This window comes from Filicampus tigris, chromosome 15 (assembly GCF_054856515.1).
Source record: "Filicampus tigris isolate MCC_2025a chromosome 15, RoL_Ftig_1.0, whole genome shotgun sequence".
Taxonomy (NCBI): Eukaryota; Metazoa; Chordata; class Actinopteri; order Syngnathiformes; family Syngnathidae; genus Filicampus; species Filicampus tigris.
The window spans coordinates 9184165-9199829 of record NC_141231.1 but is presented as its reverse complement, the minus strand read 5'-3'; the positions used below and the strand labels follow the sequence as shown (position 1 = coordinate 9199829).

The window sequence follows — 15665 nt, the reverse complement described above, 5'->3', positions numbered from 1 at the left end:
AATTCCAATGGTGCTATTGTGAACGAATGCTAACGAGCTAGCCGACCATCAACCTGACTGGACATCTGTTCTTTAATGTGTATATTATAACCGGATTTCGCGTGAGTTAGTTTTCTAACTCTCGGACGGGACGCGACATTGCACGGGAGCGTTAAGCTGATTAGTGGGCAAACAAATTAGCGTTAGCTGATGAGAGGAGAGGGCCAGCGTTCATCGACGAGCTGCACATAATAACGATGGCTTCGCTTGTGGGGGGCTAAAAGCTATTTGCAGTATAGTGGTACTCGTGTCCCAACATGACACCCTTTTTTCACGCGGCGTGGCAATCGACAGGTTGCCGCACATCGCAGTTTGAACAGGTGGGGAAAGATGCGAGCACCTGAAGCTACCTTGAATATTGACACTCGATTCAGATGAGGTGAGCATTCAAGACGCCCTTCGAATGAAAATCACTTACACTTTGCTGAGGCCTCATAAGATGAACGTTTTACCAGCTCGGCAACTTTGAAGAGGTGAAAATGAGCACAATTAAGTCGTTATAATTATATTTTGCTTTGAAGGCTTAGCTGTCCCTCAGCTCATTGAACAAGCAGACATTTTCACTTCTTACCTTGTGTAGTCATAACACAGTGAAAACTAAGTAGAAATGAACACAGTTAAGGGCATGGTGCATGAAACATACATCTTTTTTTATAAAAAGAAAATACCTGGTGTTGTTTGCCAAGGGAACTAATCTAAGTATCAAGACTTCAGTTGTGTTTGGTCTTTCTCGAGCGTTTGAATAAGTTAGTCTTGAGATGCACGACTTAACTGTGTTTGTTATGGAAATGTGTCTGTTGTGTCCTGAAGCACTTCTTTGCAAAGTGGCAGGGAGTACTAGTTTTTTTCCTAGGCCCTCTCAGCCCAGTTCTGTGACATCACCTTGAAAGAGTATTTAAAAACTGTGTTACACGGAGGACCGTTATTCACAATAGGACTTCTAGTTAAACGTTGCAGTTGTCATTTTCAGAATGTAAAAATCACACCACTTTCTGGTTTCATCTCTGGTGCACACAAGAACATCATTTGAGCCTCAGCATCACACATCAGTCCCTCTCTTACACAGCCAGCACTCTGATGTGTCACACCACCATCTTTCGCAGTAGCCTTCGGTGACATTTACTCACCGAACAAAGTGCAGCAGTGTTGCTGCTTGTTCATTTTAGATCTTGCGCTCTTTCTGCTTGGAGTATTTTACCCAAATCAATATTTTCCTCTAGAGCAGTGTATTTCTTTAAAAATGTTTTCCGTAAGACTCTGTGAGAAACAGCATCTTAACTGGGTAGTGTAGAGATCAACCTGATTTGTGTAAAGGCTTTCTATTGATATTTACTGGACCTGATTTTTTATTTTTTTTTTTGTAGCAATTGCAAGGCTAATTACAATGGTCCTTTGGTTTACTGTTCTTATGGTGGCAGGATTTTCTCTCCTGGGGCTAAAGGGGGGGCTTGACTTGATTACATAGGGCACTGAGAAAATAATTTTCTCAATATATTTTAGAAAATCAAAAAGATGCCTTAGGGCAGGTGTGTCAAACTCATTTTTGTCCCGGGCCACATCATAGTCATGGTGTCCCTCGGAGGGCCGTTAAAACTGTTAACCCATAGAAATGTATGATCGCCTTATATTATCACATATACACAACAAATTGATGGATGAAATCAGAAGCCAGTAAATAGTTTGTGCAACTATTTTTCAAGATATTTAAAAGGAGGGATTGGTAACAGTTTGCAATATCTCATATGTAGTGCTAAAAGTGAAGACAATTTGAAAGAAACATGTCAACATGATTTGCCTTCGCGGGCCGGATCTGGCCCCTGCGCCTTGAGTTTGACACCTGTGCTTTAGGGTCTTAGATGGGGCTACATAGATTTCTGACGGGACTATGGCCCCACTATAGCCCTGGTGTAGCGCCATCCTGGTATGGCGGCAATGTAACCCAAATTTGTATACAATTCAGAGTGCCCAAACTTTTTACTTGTTGTCGTTAGTTAGTCTGTGCATTATTGGACCTCATAATCTTGCAATGAAAGATCACTTTGTTCCGCTAAAACCACAGTCTCAAGTAAAGTTACACTGAAGCGTCAGAAATCCCAGTTTGTAGCCAGGTTTCCATGATTAATATGATATCTCGGCAGTCCCGCTTTTGTTTACGTTCAACTAATCAAGGGACCACTTCGGCCCGCGAACCACCAGTTGCTCATTTCCGCTGTATGGATCGTAGACTACTGTGTTTAGCACTTCTGCTTCACAGTTGAAAGTTCTCTGGTTCGAATCTCAGCTCAGGCACTCCTGTGTGGAGTTTGCATGTTCTCAGTTTGCTTGCGTGTGTTTTCTCTGGGCACTCGGGCTTCATCTCACATTCTCAGTTTGCTTGCATGTTTTTTCTCTGGGCACTCTGGCTTCATCTCACATTCCAAAAACATTGTCCGTAAGTGTGAATGGTTGTTTGTCTGGATATACCCTGTATTTGGCTGGTAACCATTCCAATGTGTACAGTGCCTTTCACTTAAAGTCAGCTGGGATAGACTCCAGCTTACCCACAACCACATTGAGGACAAGCGCTATAGGAAACGGATAGTTTTGTATTTCTAAAACTTGTTGTAAGCACTGAACTCCGCCCTTAGTCCAAGGCACACAAAATTAACCGTGCATGAGTTGGACACAAAATCTCTGCGTTCAAAGAATAAAAACAACAAAACATGGACGGACACACGTACGACTCAATTTTTACTGCCAATCAATGCCCTTTGATGTTACCATGAAAGACAAGTTCAATGACAAGAAATGTGCGACTTCAGCTGTACAAGGGCCACTCTCGTATTTTTGCAACAAAGTCTTCCTTTCTTTTGTTTTTATGTCTACCACCTGCAAAAAGTATTGTTCGCAAAATCGTAACGTTGCAACATTTTGTAAAAAACGGTATGCAGCCAATGATGGTCAAGCAGAGCCTGACGTCACAAATCGTCTGAGTCTCAGTTCACCATTCAGTACAGTCTGTTTATCTGAGCTTCTGCCCCTTTGTCTTTCCTCTTTCTTTCGTCTTGACCTCCACCAAACCACTGAGACTGACTCACCGAACCCCTGAAGTTGTATCGAACCCAGTTTAAGAACCACTGGATTAGAGGATAAGGCGCATCTGACATTCGTCATTAATCGTTAAAGTTAAGACTGAGCGGTTTTGGTTTTGTGTCTTCACATTAACAGCAGTTTCCACTCATGAATGACCATTAAGATTGTTTACAAATGATGTGAATCACTGTCTCATTTGGCCATTGTCATTTGTCATTGGGCTTGAAATCGTTTCAAGTAGAGATGCAACAATTAATCAATGAATGAATCGACAACTAATCAATTATCAAATTAATTGATACCGATTTCGATAATTGATTAATCGTTTGGGTAACTTTTTTAAAGTTCAAAATGGTCTAAATCCTCAAAATGTCAGCCTCTTAGAAGTACATATTCTCCGATTTCAGTAACCCTCCATGAAAGCAGATGTATTCTTTTTTTGTTTGTTTTTTTGTATTCAAAATAAAACATTTACAAACATCGGCTTTTACTTTGGAAAACAACGATCGACCTTTTTGCCTATTTTGTTACAGACCAAACAGTAACTAAATCTTCATTCATTTTTGTGTATTTTCTGCACTGAGTTCAAATAATGTCGTGTCTTGGAACAAAAGGATGAAAATTAAAACTTAGATTTTTTTTTTTAATCCAATTTTTCCATTGACAAAATTATAGCTAGATTAATCAATTATTAAAATAATCCTTAGTTATCCTAAGAAGCCCTAGTTTTGTGTTCATTTTAGCATGACAGTTCAACAATACTACTTAAAATTCCTGAACAGATGCCAAAGGTTTTTTTTTCCCCCCATTGGAAAGTGTCCTGCAAAGTACTGTTTGACCTTAGAAGATCCTCTCTAAATTTCTTTCCGCAACCATTGATTTAAAAAAAACAAAACATTTTATAGCAGCAGAGTTGCCATCTTGCTGTCGTGGAATGTAATGTCACGTGGTAGATTGCAGTCTTTTCATACCTGTGGAACATAAATCTGAATTAGAATAAAGTTCAAATCATCAAGTTTATTGAATACAGTTATTTACATGTATTGATTAAAGCATATTTTTCCTGTTCATGCCGTTACGTCGATTTAACACATCCTAATGGAGTTGTTAATGTACCCGTTCAGTCTTGCGCCCGCCACGTCTTTCACTCACTCTGCTTCTAGATTCCGGGAATAACAGAAGCGCGTGTACTGACGTCACACACATGCGCAGTTAACACGGTTTGTTCTGAACTTTCTGAATAATTGTTTTCATGCACTTCAATCCGATTATAAAATATTTCAAATTTAAAGCGATACCACTCTTATTGCATGTATTTTCATTTTTTTTTTAAATGTGACTTTGTTTTGCTTTAAGTGCGGAGCATGAGTTGTACTCTTGTAATTGTAGCCTGTGATGGAAGGCCAAGCCTATGTTTTCAGAATTACAGTTTTTGGATGTGTGGTAAATGTTGTTCCCGTGTATGCGTTCTGTTGTGTTTGGCCAGCAGTGCCTGTGTTATCCATCATCATTACCACCACCACCACATTCGTCACGGATGTGATCTGGCCTTGTTGTGCCACCGTTTCACCAGTCCATCGAGTCGAATGTCAGAATTTGTGTTGCACTTCTGCCCTCCCCCCGAAAAGTGTTGTTCTTGCTTGTGTGTGGTGAAGTGGGGCATGGGCCAAAGATGAGTTAAATTTATTTAGGGAATCTCATAAAAGGGCACATCCGGCTTCAAACAACTCAAATATGCTGCAATTTAGAGTGCACCAAAACTCTCTGGTCAAACAATTATGAATTCAAACCATCATAATGTCTAACTTCAACACACGTAAAAAGACAGCTGTAAAAACAGATTTAAAAAAAAAATATACGTTTATTTTGAAAAGATGACAAGTAAATGGTACATTTTTTTGAAAAAATAAATAAAAGCGAACCATTCATGTGATATTCTAAGAAATTACACCACAATAAAAAATACACTAACAATAAAGATCTCTTAATTCAGTAAATTATTAAGACACTGAAATTTTGTAGAATATCGTCAAATTATTATCGAGTTTTTTTTTTGAGAAACTATTGGCCTGTGTGAAAGCCACGCGTCTAAGTTCTCATTCTATTGGAATGATGTTTCTATCTGCTACCTGAGAGCAATTATTTTGTAGGTGTTGAATTTCCAGAAAAACTTGAGGTTTTAAAGAGTGATTCCAAAGTTGACGTTAGGCTTTAGAGAGATGGTTAGGCCTTAATGGGTTAATTGTCTTCATTATTCTTTTGCACATTACTTAAAGAATTCTAGCTGGAAGCTACCGATGGTCAATAAGAGCAGCTCCTTGCTGGTGCGATTATGCTGCAATTTTACATACGATCCGATTAGTCCACTAATTGCACTACAGTTGGTGATTAGTCAATTAGCAAGATAATCGTTTGTCGCCGCCCTACTTGACATGCTTTCGCCAAACATTGTGTATTGCGTTTGTGGATGGCTGTAGCACCACATTAGCGCACAGAGACAAGCATGGTAGCGATGGAGAGAAAAAATTGAATCATTAAAAATCGGGACCAGAAAATTGAATCAGGGCTTGAAAAAGTGGGTGGATTCAAACTAAAGGTTTGTTAAACACAATCTCGAAATCACCTTGAAATAAAGGCTATTAACATTTGTCTCAAATTCGTCTTTTGACTGAAACCCAAAAAACTTCAGTATACAACAAAAACAAAGCAATTGACCTTGCCGTTCCAATACTTATGGAGGGGACTGTATATTGTACTTAACTTTTATCCTGAGACACCAGCCATAAAGAAAATTAAATTTTAACAAGTTTGGCTTCAGACCATCTTGTCTTCAACTCGTTGTGTTTGGTCATGCGACGTTCTGGATTCAGGCACATCGCACAGTATGTGTGGTTCTCCAACTAGTTTTTGACCATCTGCAACTAGTTTGGCAGGAATTCCAGTGGATGGTCTCAAGCGAGGTTTTATGACGTGGCACAAAAACCTAAATATTTACGGCCAATCAAAATAAGTTACATCGCATGATCCCTCACAACAAAAATGATGAAACTGGACAGAAGAAAGAGAGGTTGATCAAATTGACGTGCATTGCCGTAGTTGTATGACTTTTGCCGAGGGGTACTGAAAGTGACAAAAAGCCAGTGCTGTCGATTTTTTTTTTTTTTTTTTTTAGGATCATCTATATGTGTGTGTGAGGAGGGTCAGTCGGCGACTGTAGATTTGTATGGCTCGTTGTGTGGCTGGCTTTGCGGTAGACCTTTTTTTTTTTTTACATTTTATATCTGATACAGTTACAAATGAATGTTATCCCTTTGCTCTCCATTTGCATTATTCATGAAGTGGAAGTATAGTATAAGTGTAAGATTGGATTGGAACTGATTATTTCTATTTCCATTACTTTATGGAAGGAATAGATTTGAAATTTTGAGTAGCGGCATCCCAAAAATGATTGTGACTGACTTCAGATCTTCCACGTTAAACAAAACCAGTACCCGCTTTACCAAATGTACCTCGTTTCTACTGTGGCTATATAACACAATTCTCTGTGAAAGTACAGTAGTAGGGTCATAATTAAAGAATATATAAGTATGAGAAACACTTCTTGGCCATAAATACAAAACAATGAAATGTCAAACAAACTAGTTCATTCCATGTCTTTTGAAGTCGCGAAACGTCGCGTGTCAAAACCGTTATACACCAACGACTCCCCGTTCAAATGCCACATGAGGCTGCAATCACGGCATACATCCAAACGGCAGAGAACTGGAGGTGAACGTGTTTTAATGCAGGCAAAAAGGTCGCAGTTGATAACAAATTACATTCCCGTTCCTGGAGGATTTAGCCCATTACATCCATAATTGGATTAGATGATGGAGGGAGATGAATATTAATCCCCAATTGGAGGTCTCAAGGCAACTCCACCTTGTAGCTACTGTGAAAGGGTGTTAAATACAGCACAGTGCATACGAATGTGCGCTACGTTAGATGTGACAAAGTATCACTTTTCTGGACACCCGTTAGCAGACTCCTTAACCGCCCGCTAACCCTTTGTGGTCAAGTCACGCATGTTGGCTTGTCGGGAGTCAGATTTGGAATTGTTATTTGGAAAGGAGAAGAAAAAAACCGAGTCTGTCAGTGGACAAGGAGGGCTTATGGCTCCTTGGGCTTGCATCCAACCCCCAACAGTCCGGGATTGTATTTTGTTTTTAAATGTTCCATTCATCTATCTCGCCCATGTTCCGCGGGCATCTGTGCGCAGAATTCAGACGAACCAGTTTGGTGCTGGAATATGAATTAGCTCCGTGGTGGATGAAACTCGGCGTCTATCTAGCCGCTGTGGTGACATCATTAGAATCTGAGAGGAACAAGGTCAGTCTTTCTGAGATGCTCTCTGTAAATCTTTCAAGCTCAAGACAGTTTTTTTTCTTTTTTTCCACCTATTTAGGATGACACCTGAACCCATGTCATATTTGAATTGGCTTCCATGTTATGCATCTATTATGACCTACATGTTTGGTCAGGCGCACGGAGCCATTGTTAGTTGTGTTGAGGAATTTTTAATTAAGGCGAGGGCAAAGCTTCGAGATGAACTTTATTTATGCGTCTCATACAGTATATACTTTCTCTGCTCATTCCTTGGAAGCTTCTGTTTTTTTTTTTTTTTTGTCTTGTTGGTACATGGTGTATTAATTAGAACACTGACTATTTTCCAGAGCTGGGCATTTTACTAAAAATTGAGCGCTGGTTATTCGTCATCCATCCGCAGCGTGGGCACAATTCCGTCATCTGTCATTCGCCTTTTTTTCTGGGGTAAAAAATAGTACCCGTCTATAGGCCGGTCCGCTTCTAATTTTAAACGGCCGTCCGAAATAGGGACTCACTGCGTTTTGGAATTCTGCCTGCTTGCTTTGACAGCCTGGTCCCTCACTCAAATCTGTCCCCCGAGCAAAAACAACTCACTATTTTCCTCCCCACGCTCACCGCGGCCTTTGAAGCCTCGCCGTGGAAAATAGACTAATGACGGACTGCAGACGGATGGCGGACTAAATAAAGGGTTCTCCGTCAATGCTTAATCGGCCTATTTTCATTTTTTTTCTGTCATTCGTCAACCGTCAGCAAAATGGGCATCCGTCAGTGAATGCCCAACTCTGCCATTTTTTGTGTTGAAGCTATAATAACCTGAGTTTAAGAAAAATCCAGTTGAGCAGCGGGATTATTCTTAACACTCAACAGTTCAATGGAACCTCTAAGGTTGTTCCTCTTTCATAATACCGATGTGCATAAAAGTCAGAGAAAAAGCAAGACACACCTACAATTAATGTCTTGTGGCTTGCCAAATTGAGCTTGCAGGTTTGTATGCTGACATCTGTTGAGCCGCTGCCACTTTGGAGGGAAATTTTCCACCCAATATTCTAAATTATGATGAAAGTGACTTTACTGTTTATAATTGTAGCTTGCCTTGGAGTGGTGTGGAACACTACGACGGCATTATTCTTAGAGATTTCTCTAAAACCAAATTATAATTGGTCCCATATTTAGCACGAGATGCAAAATATCAAAAGCATTTTTTGATATGATGTACTGGAGTTCTGCATTTTCCATACCACAATGGTATTAACAGCCAAACATTTTTTTGTTTGGTTTTTTTTTAGCCTTGGAAAAAGTCTCCACATTAGTAAGCACCCGTTGCTTTAATAAAGGCAGACTTGTCGATACGGCTCTCGTTGTGGATGTGGTCTAATATTGTGCAGATTTACATTGCAAATTGACGATCAGCAGAATGGGGTGCAAACATTTGTATGTGCTTCACAATAGCATACAATTAATGTGCCATTGTGTTGTTGTTTCAGCTTGCTCATAATATATAATAAACATTTGTTCAATTGTTGCATTGTTTTTTCATAAATGTAATTTGTAGTAGCCCTCGGGGGGCCTTTAGAGAAACCAAAATGTCCAGTGGTTGCCAGAGGAAGGGGTTGTTCACCCTTTATCTGCGGAAAGGGATGTGGTGGTAATGCGCACATTTTGCAAAGTGCAATCATAATGTTATGTGGGCCATAGAGGGTTTACATACACTACTGCATTCCTCACCCAAGAAAGGCAAGTTTGACAGGCGACTGACAGGTCAGCATCTCGGTCAGAGAGCCCCGTCAGAAAGCAGCGAGCCACAATGGCCGCCTTGTCTCTATCCCGAACACCAGGGCCTGCCTTAGAAGGTTGCGGGTCAGGTCCAGGCGGTGTCAAAACATTCAACACTTTCAAACAAGACACTCGATCTGGTTTAGGATCCCTTTGCACATTTGCGCTCCTGGATGTTAATCTGAAAGGAAGGTCCTTGCATTAGCACAAGGCAGTGCTTGGAGAGGGAAACATTGTGGTTTTGTGTTCAGTGGAATATCTGCATTAGAAGTTGCAATTCCCACACGTTGGACGCAAATGCTGAGAGATGCTGTCACCAAGCCAAGATGCCAAAGAATGAAATGAATAGTGGACCAGAACACTTGTTCATGCGTCACAGCAGGATATTGTAGCATTCCCTAGATGCCATGCAAATGTGTCCCCTCAGGGCTCTGAGTAGAATGACAGCAGAGTAACGACTGATAAAGACTGATGGAGACTGATTGGACGCTTAGTACGTTATTGAATTTTCTGCAATATGCCGCCATGATTTTTTTTTTCTCTCCCCCTCCCTCCTTGATCTTGCGCTTCATGTTCCTGCAGTAAAAGTTAAATATTGCAGAACTGACAAGTGTTGATCCTGCGATGTCACCGGTGCCAAATGAGCTACGCATTGTGTTAATTGATTACGATCCATTCAGGGTTGAAGCTGCTCCTATGTCGAGTGAAAGAATAATACTAGGCTCGGAGTACTAAACTTGTGACTGCTTGTCTGTCTGCATTCAAGTTCAAATCCAAGCGGAGTCCAACCCCTTGGAATCTTGGTTAAGCGTTGTGTAGGTTTGTTCACTGCCAGTAGCAGCTTTTAATTTCCTGACAAGGCCTGTTTGTTGATTGCAGTAACATTTAACCTTGTTGTGCTCTCTCTTGTGCACTGTGCCAGAGGGGGAGTGAACCAGCTCTTGCGAAAGAGAAACTCCTATGGTTTTGTGCCAACACGCAACTTACCATGCCGCCCACACTACCTTCCTCGAAAGGCAACCGTGTGTAGTTATTAAAATTGAGATTGAACTGCAATATTTCTTGAATTACCTCAGCTCGTCAATTCAGAAAGCCTGCCAGGTGAATGTCACATCCTTCCGTTTAACAATCAGGTATTTTTCTACCCAAAACATACGGTTTGGAGTTTTAAAGGCTGTCAGAAAAACACAGACATGAAAAGTTGAGAACTTCTTGCATATTACATTTTTATTCACTTGTTGTCGCACGTCCAAATGCTTGGTTTGACAACATCGTTGTTTCTTAAGGACTAAAGAGTTCCCTTTCTTTACAAAGTCGTCGTTGTGGAAATCATCCTTGAAAATCGATTTTGAAAACTTTCCACAAATTCAAATTCTAAAATCTAAAACATGATGTTGCTGCTGTGGTGTGTGTGTGTTCGCAGCCCCTACTACTTATTTTGTGCATAGAGATGTACGATTTCTACTTAATTGATTTTTAAAATCAATTCATGGGTTCTTGCTATTCTTAATTTACTATACAACCATTTCAGCTTATTGCTTGCTCTTAATAATAAGGTCCAGCAGTCTTCCAGGGGAGTGGAATATTTATACTCACTGTTAAACAGCATCACTTTTTATAGTTTGAAGTGATGCACTATGTACTTAATGTGTCTTGTCACTTTTATTTAATGTTTGCATTAATGGGTTCGATTGAACGTTCAGTTACTCAGCTAATAGGTCGCCATTCAAATTGAGCTTTGCCAATAGCTTTCAACAGTTCAGCTATATGTGCCATACGTTACATGTGCAATGTAGTGCAGAAAGTAATTGATTTGCTGAAATCATTTGGTTTATCAATCAATTTGTTTAGTGTTGCTAGATGCTGGTAATAAATTAATTTCTTCTAGGCTCTACAATGTTATTATGGTATTGTTCCAGAAAATGTCACTTCAACACTTTTGGGCCATTCCTCCCTGGAGGTTTCTCTCTGGATTTCTACAGTGGGGCCAATAAGTGTTGGACAACATAAAAATGTATAAGTTCACCCATTTAACTCATTCACTGCCAGGTGTTTTCAGACCCTCTTTTACCTTAATGTTTAAAAAAAAAAAAAAATATATATATATATATATATATATATATATATATATATATATATATATATATATATATATATATATATATATATATATATATATATATATATATATATATATAGATAAGTTCCTATAATTGAGTGGCTGAAAAAGACAAATAAATTTGTCAATGGCAGTGAATGAGTTAAAAAGAGGAGAGGTTTGTAATTTTCATCATAAGTACACATCAAGCCTAAGAGACAGTGTAAACATTTTTATTTTTTTAAATCTGGAAATCATATTGTATGATTTTTAAATAACTTATTTGTGGAAAACAGGCGGCTGGGAAGTAGTGGGCAGATTTACTTTTAATACTTTGTAATGTAGCCTTGGTTGGCAATGACAGATGTTAAACCGTTCCTGTAGTTCTTCACTAGGTCTACACATACTTTATTTGGTATTTTGTCCCACTCCTCTACACACATCCTCTCTAGAACTGTGATGTTTTGAAGGCTGTCACTTGGTAACACCGAGTTTCAACCCCTTCCACGGGTTTTTCATTGGGTTCAGGTCTGGCCACTCCAGAACCTTGATATTCTTTTTACGGAGCCACTCCTTGGTTTTCCTGGCTGTGTGCTTTGCATCGTTATCATGCTGGAAGACCCAGCCACGTTTCATCTTCAATTCTCTGACCGAGGGAAGGAGGTTTCTACCCAAAACATCACAATACATGGCCCCATTCATCTTGCCGTTGATACGGGCCAGTCTTCTTGTCCCTTTTGTAGAAAAGCATCCCCCAAAGCATGATGTTTCCACCACTATGTTTCACAGTAGGTATGGTGCTCTTGGAATGCAGCATTCTTCTTCCTCCAAACACGGCGAGTGGTGTTTAAAACGAAATGTTCAATATTGGTCTTATCTGACCACATCACATTCACCCAATCCTACTCTGGATCACCTAAGATGGTCTTTAGCAAATTTCAGACAGGCCCTTCCATGATTTTTGTGTAGTAGTGGAACCTTAGGGGCAATGCAGGATTTCACCCAGTGACGACGTGGTGTGTTACTTGTGACGGTAGTCCCAGCTGTCTTCAAATCATTGACCAGTTCCCGCCATGTAGCTCTGGGCTGATTCCTCACCGTTCACTGGATCATTTGAACCCCACGAGTTGAGGCCTTTCATGGACCTCACAAAGTTGTTTACCAGTTGCAGTTTGACTCATCCCGGCTTTGCGCGGTTGTACAATTTTATCACTGGTGTCGTTGTTTGTTTTCGTCTTGACTAGTACTTATTGGCCACCCATTTTCACAAATAAATTGCTCCTACAATGTGATTTCCTGGATTTTTTTTTCTTTGATGCTTAATGTGTACCTATGATGAAAATTACAAACCTCTCATCTTTTTAAATGGGCGCACTCGCAAATATTTAAGTTGCCCAATACCTATTGGCCCCACTGTACATTTGCATCTTATTTATTGTCGTCTTAATCCCAAAAGGAATAATAAATTGTGTCCATCATGTTCCTCATTTTTAAAATCTGTTCTTCTCTTTTAGGGCGTACTCTTTAGTTGACTCCAGCCAGGTGTCCACCTTCCTCATTTCCATCCTTCTCATCGTCTATGGCAGCTTCAGGTAAGTATCACTTGGTAAAATATCAGATCATTTGTCAACAAGTGTTTCTACGTACGCTTAGAGTGTACTTGGCTTTTCACTGCTTGGTTCAAGTGACACAATCACGTATTTTTTTTTTTTCTACCCTAAAGTGTTGAGATATGCGTCATGGCAGCGTAAGATGAGCAAAACACATGTAATCAGCTATCTTCAGTTAGGAGTCTGGCCTCTTCCGTATGCAGATAAAAATCGGATAGTATCGAATATCTGCCGAAGCAAGTGCGGCGTAAACGCACAGATCAGATATAGCCCTTCGTGAGCACCGATACGTGATGTAAACACACCCGCATCTGGCCAAAAATTCTAAAATTAAACTCCTGTGATAAATCTAAATGACAAGGAAAGCATCTGCAATACAATATTGTGTAAATATGCCACAGTAGAGGTGTGTCCAACATTAAATAAGCAAAAGATTTGAAGATGGTAGCAAGTACAGTAATGTGATGGTTAATCAATGGTGGAGAAATTAGGCCTGGCTAAACACCATGTCATATTTAATATTTGGATTGATTATTATTGTTTAATTTAGTGTGGCCACTGCCGTGTGTTGGTGCATTTGGAGTTACTTATGTGCAGTTTGGGCATGTGGGTTGTTTCATGTGTGCCGTAAACATAGCCATACCGTATATGTGTCCGCTGAAATGTACATGGAAACAGACGGTTCAACAAACGGATATATTTAGGCGTTGAATGGGAATTGGGCACTTGGATGCGCCTACAGAATATATCCACCCTTACTTCTCAACTCCAAATAAATTTTAAGTTATTTTACAGGGCTGTTTGTGTCTTGCAATTTATTTGTGGCTACTGTGGTAAATTCAGTTTCTTGAAATAAACATAATCAATTTTATTCCTGCAAAACACTTACCAACAGTATAGACCCTTAAAGAATGTGTTCTGGAGTTGCCATGGCAATGGCCTGCTTGTATTACAAGTTAGCACATCATCAAAATGATGCTGTTGCTCTAAGGTCAATTTTGTTGCTCCTTTATTGGTATTTTGTTCAGATGTGTATGGCCAGAATTTCTTTCATTATAGAAACTCTGGTGTTGGGGAAAACTTTCTTAGTTGCCATGTAACAAAATACACTTTCACATAGAAGTGTATTTTTAATGAAATAAATGCCTATGTGTTGAGTAGGAGAGTTTCTGTGATCAGAAGAATTTATGGCGCTCAAACTTACTTTGGTTTTGCCACTGTATTGTGAAAATGTGATGTCTAAATTTCCTGGGCTTCAAGCCACTAAATGTACATCTGTTTGCCAAGTTCTCACACAGCCCAGCTGCACCCAGCACTGTAGTTGTAACGTGATTTTGCTACATTATGAGCACTCCGGACCGCACCTGTAATGGTGTTTTGATGGATTTAGTTGCATTACAAAAACACCCACAATGCGCTGATTTACAGCAGCCTCAATGGCAGGTACACAGCCTCACGAGCTCGCAGTAGCATACGGAATTTGGGTTTCACACGTTCATTTGTCATCGAACACGCAATCAGTCCAGTGTCTGGATAAACAGTGTTCATCTTCTTTGTATTGACTCAAGCTGCTACAGCCTCCTGCAGCATAATTGCAAGCATTGCCCAAAAATTAAATAAAATATTTGGTAGTTCTTGCGGGAGATGGTCAGAAGGGTGCTTTTCATTAAAAAATGTAAACATTCCATCCCGGGTTAGTTTGTTCTGGTTTCATAAAACCAGAAATTTTAATCATTTCAAGGTATGTTGAAATAGGTAGGTGGTAGGTAGCTTTTTGGGACAGTCATGACGGTTCATTTCTTAGGAACAAAAATGTGATTCTCAGTTTTGCTATTCAGTTTGTATTGATGAGGCGCAAAATGTTAATTTTGACTCACAAACGTGAATGCGAAACCGCTTCTTTTGAGCCTTGTGAGTGTATGTAAGCATCAGAATTGTGCTGGGGATCGAAATAATAATAATCGATTAGTCAAATGCTGTCTATTGGGTGGAATTTATCATTGATTCCTGTCTTCTTAATGCAATTGAGCCAAAATCAAGTGCTTGCTTTTGATTCAGTTTTGTAAAGATGTGTCACGTTGAATCAACGTTTTGGAGGATTTAGCCATGTTAAAATGCCTTTTCCTCACCAAAGAACAGCCTCAAAGTGTTGTTTTCCTCCATTCGTCCATCTTCGAGCATTCCTGCTCTTTTCTCTTGTCAGGTTCACACCAAATGAGACATTAGTAAACAACGCACACAATGAAAAGACACTCAACACAATGTTGTGATTTTTACTCGCGAGGAAAGCACACGGGACTGTCCAGTTACAATTCCTCACGACGCTCTGATCAGAACCTCCACCTCTTCTCTTTTTATTTTCTTAGGGTGGTCCCTAATTGCATAGATAGAAATTGCTACTCTAAAGGGTGGGGGGAACATGGTAGCATTGCGTTCGAAGACGGGGTGTGTGTGTGTGAGTGAAACTTCATTGTTATTGTTATATTCTGTCCCAAGGACTCAGCGTCATACTACAGGATGCTCTTCGATAAGAGCATCGTTCCTATTTGGCAGCTGTCTCCTTCTCACATTCCACTTCTTCACAAGCAACTTCGACTTACATGATTAAAACAAGTTTATAATGCTGAATGAAAACCTTACAATACTTATAAGAGCAAATATGGGAGCAAATATGGGATAACTTATGTGCAATTATTCGAACATTTCCC

General features: G+C 39.8%; 1 protein-coding gene across 5 annotated transcripts in view; it reads left to right on the top strand.

Annotated features, from left to right (window-relative positions):
* sppl3 (signal peptide peptidase 3) overlaps nucleotides 1-15665 on the top strand; it is an 83591-nt gene that overhangs the window by 52758 nt on the left and 15168 nt on the right. For 4 of the 5 annotated variants that reach the window (XM_086052813.1, XM_086052812.1, XM_086052810.1 and 1 more), the window contains one exon: nucleotides 12862-12939. Coding sequence is in view for 3 of the 5 variants with exons in the window: in XM_086052810.1 (XP_085908936.1) it covers nucleotides 12862-12939 (78 nt within the window). In the remaining 2 variants the exon portion in view is untranslated. Of the gene's footprint in view, nucleotides 1-261; nucleotides 419-12861; nucleotides 12940-15665 lie in introns of those variants that run through there. The other variant, XM_086052811.1, reaches the window with a different exon arrangement.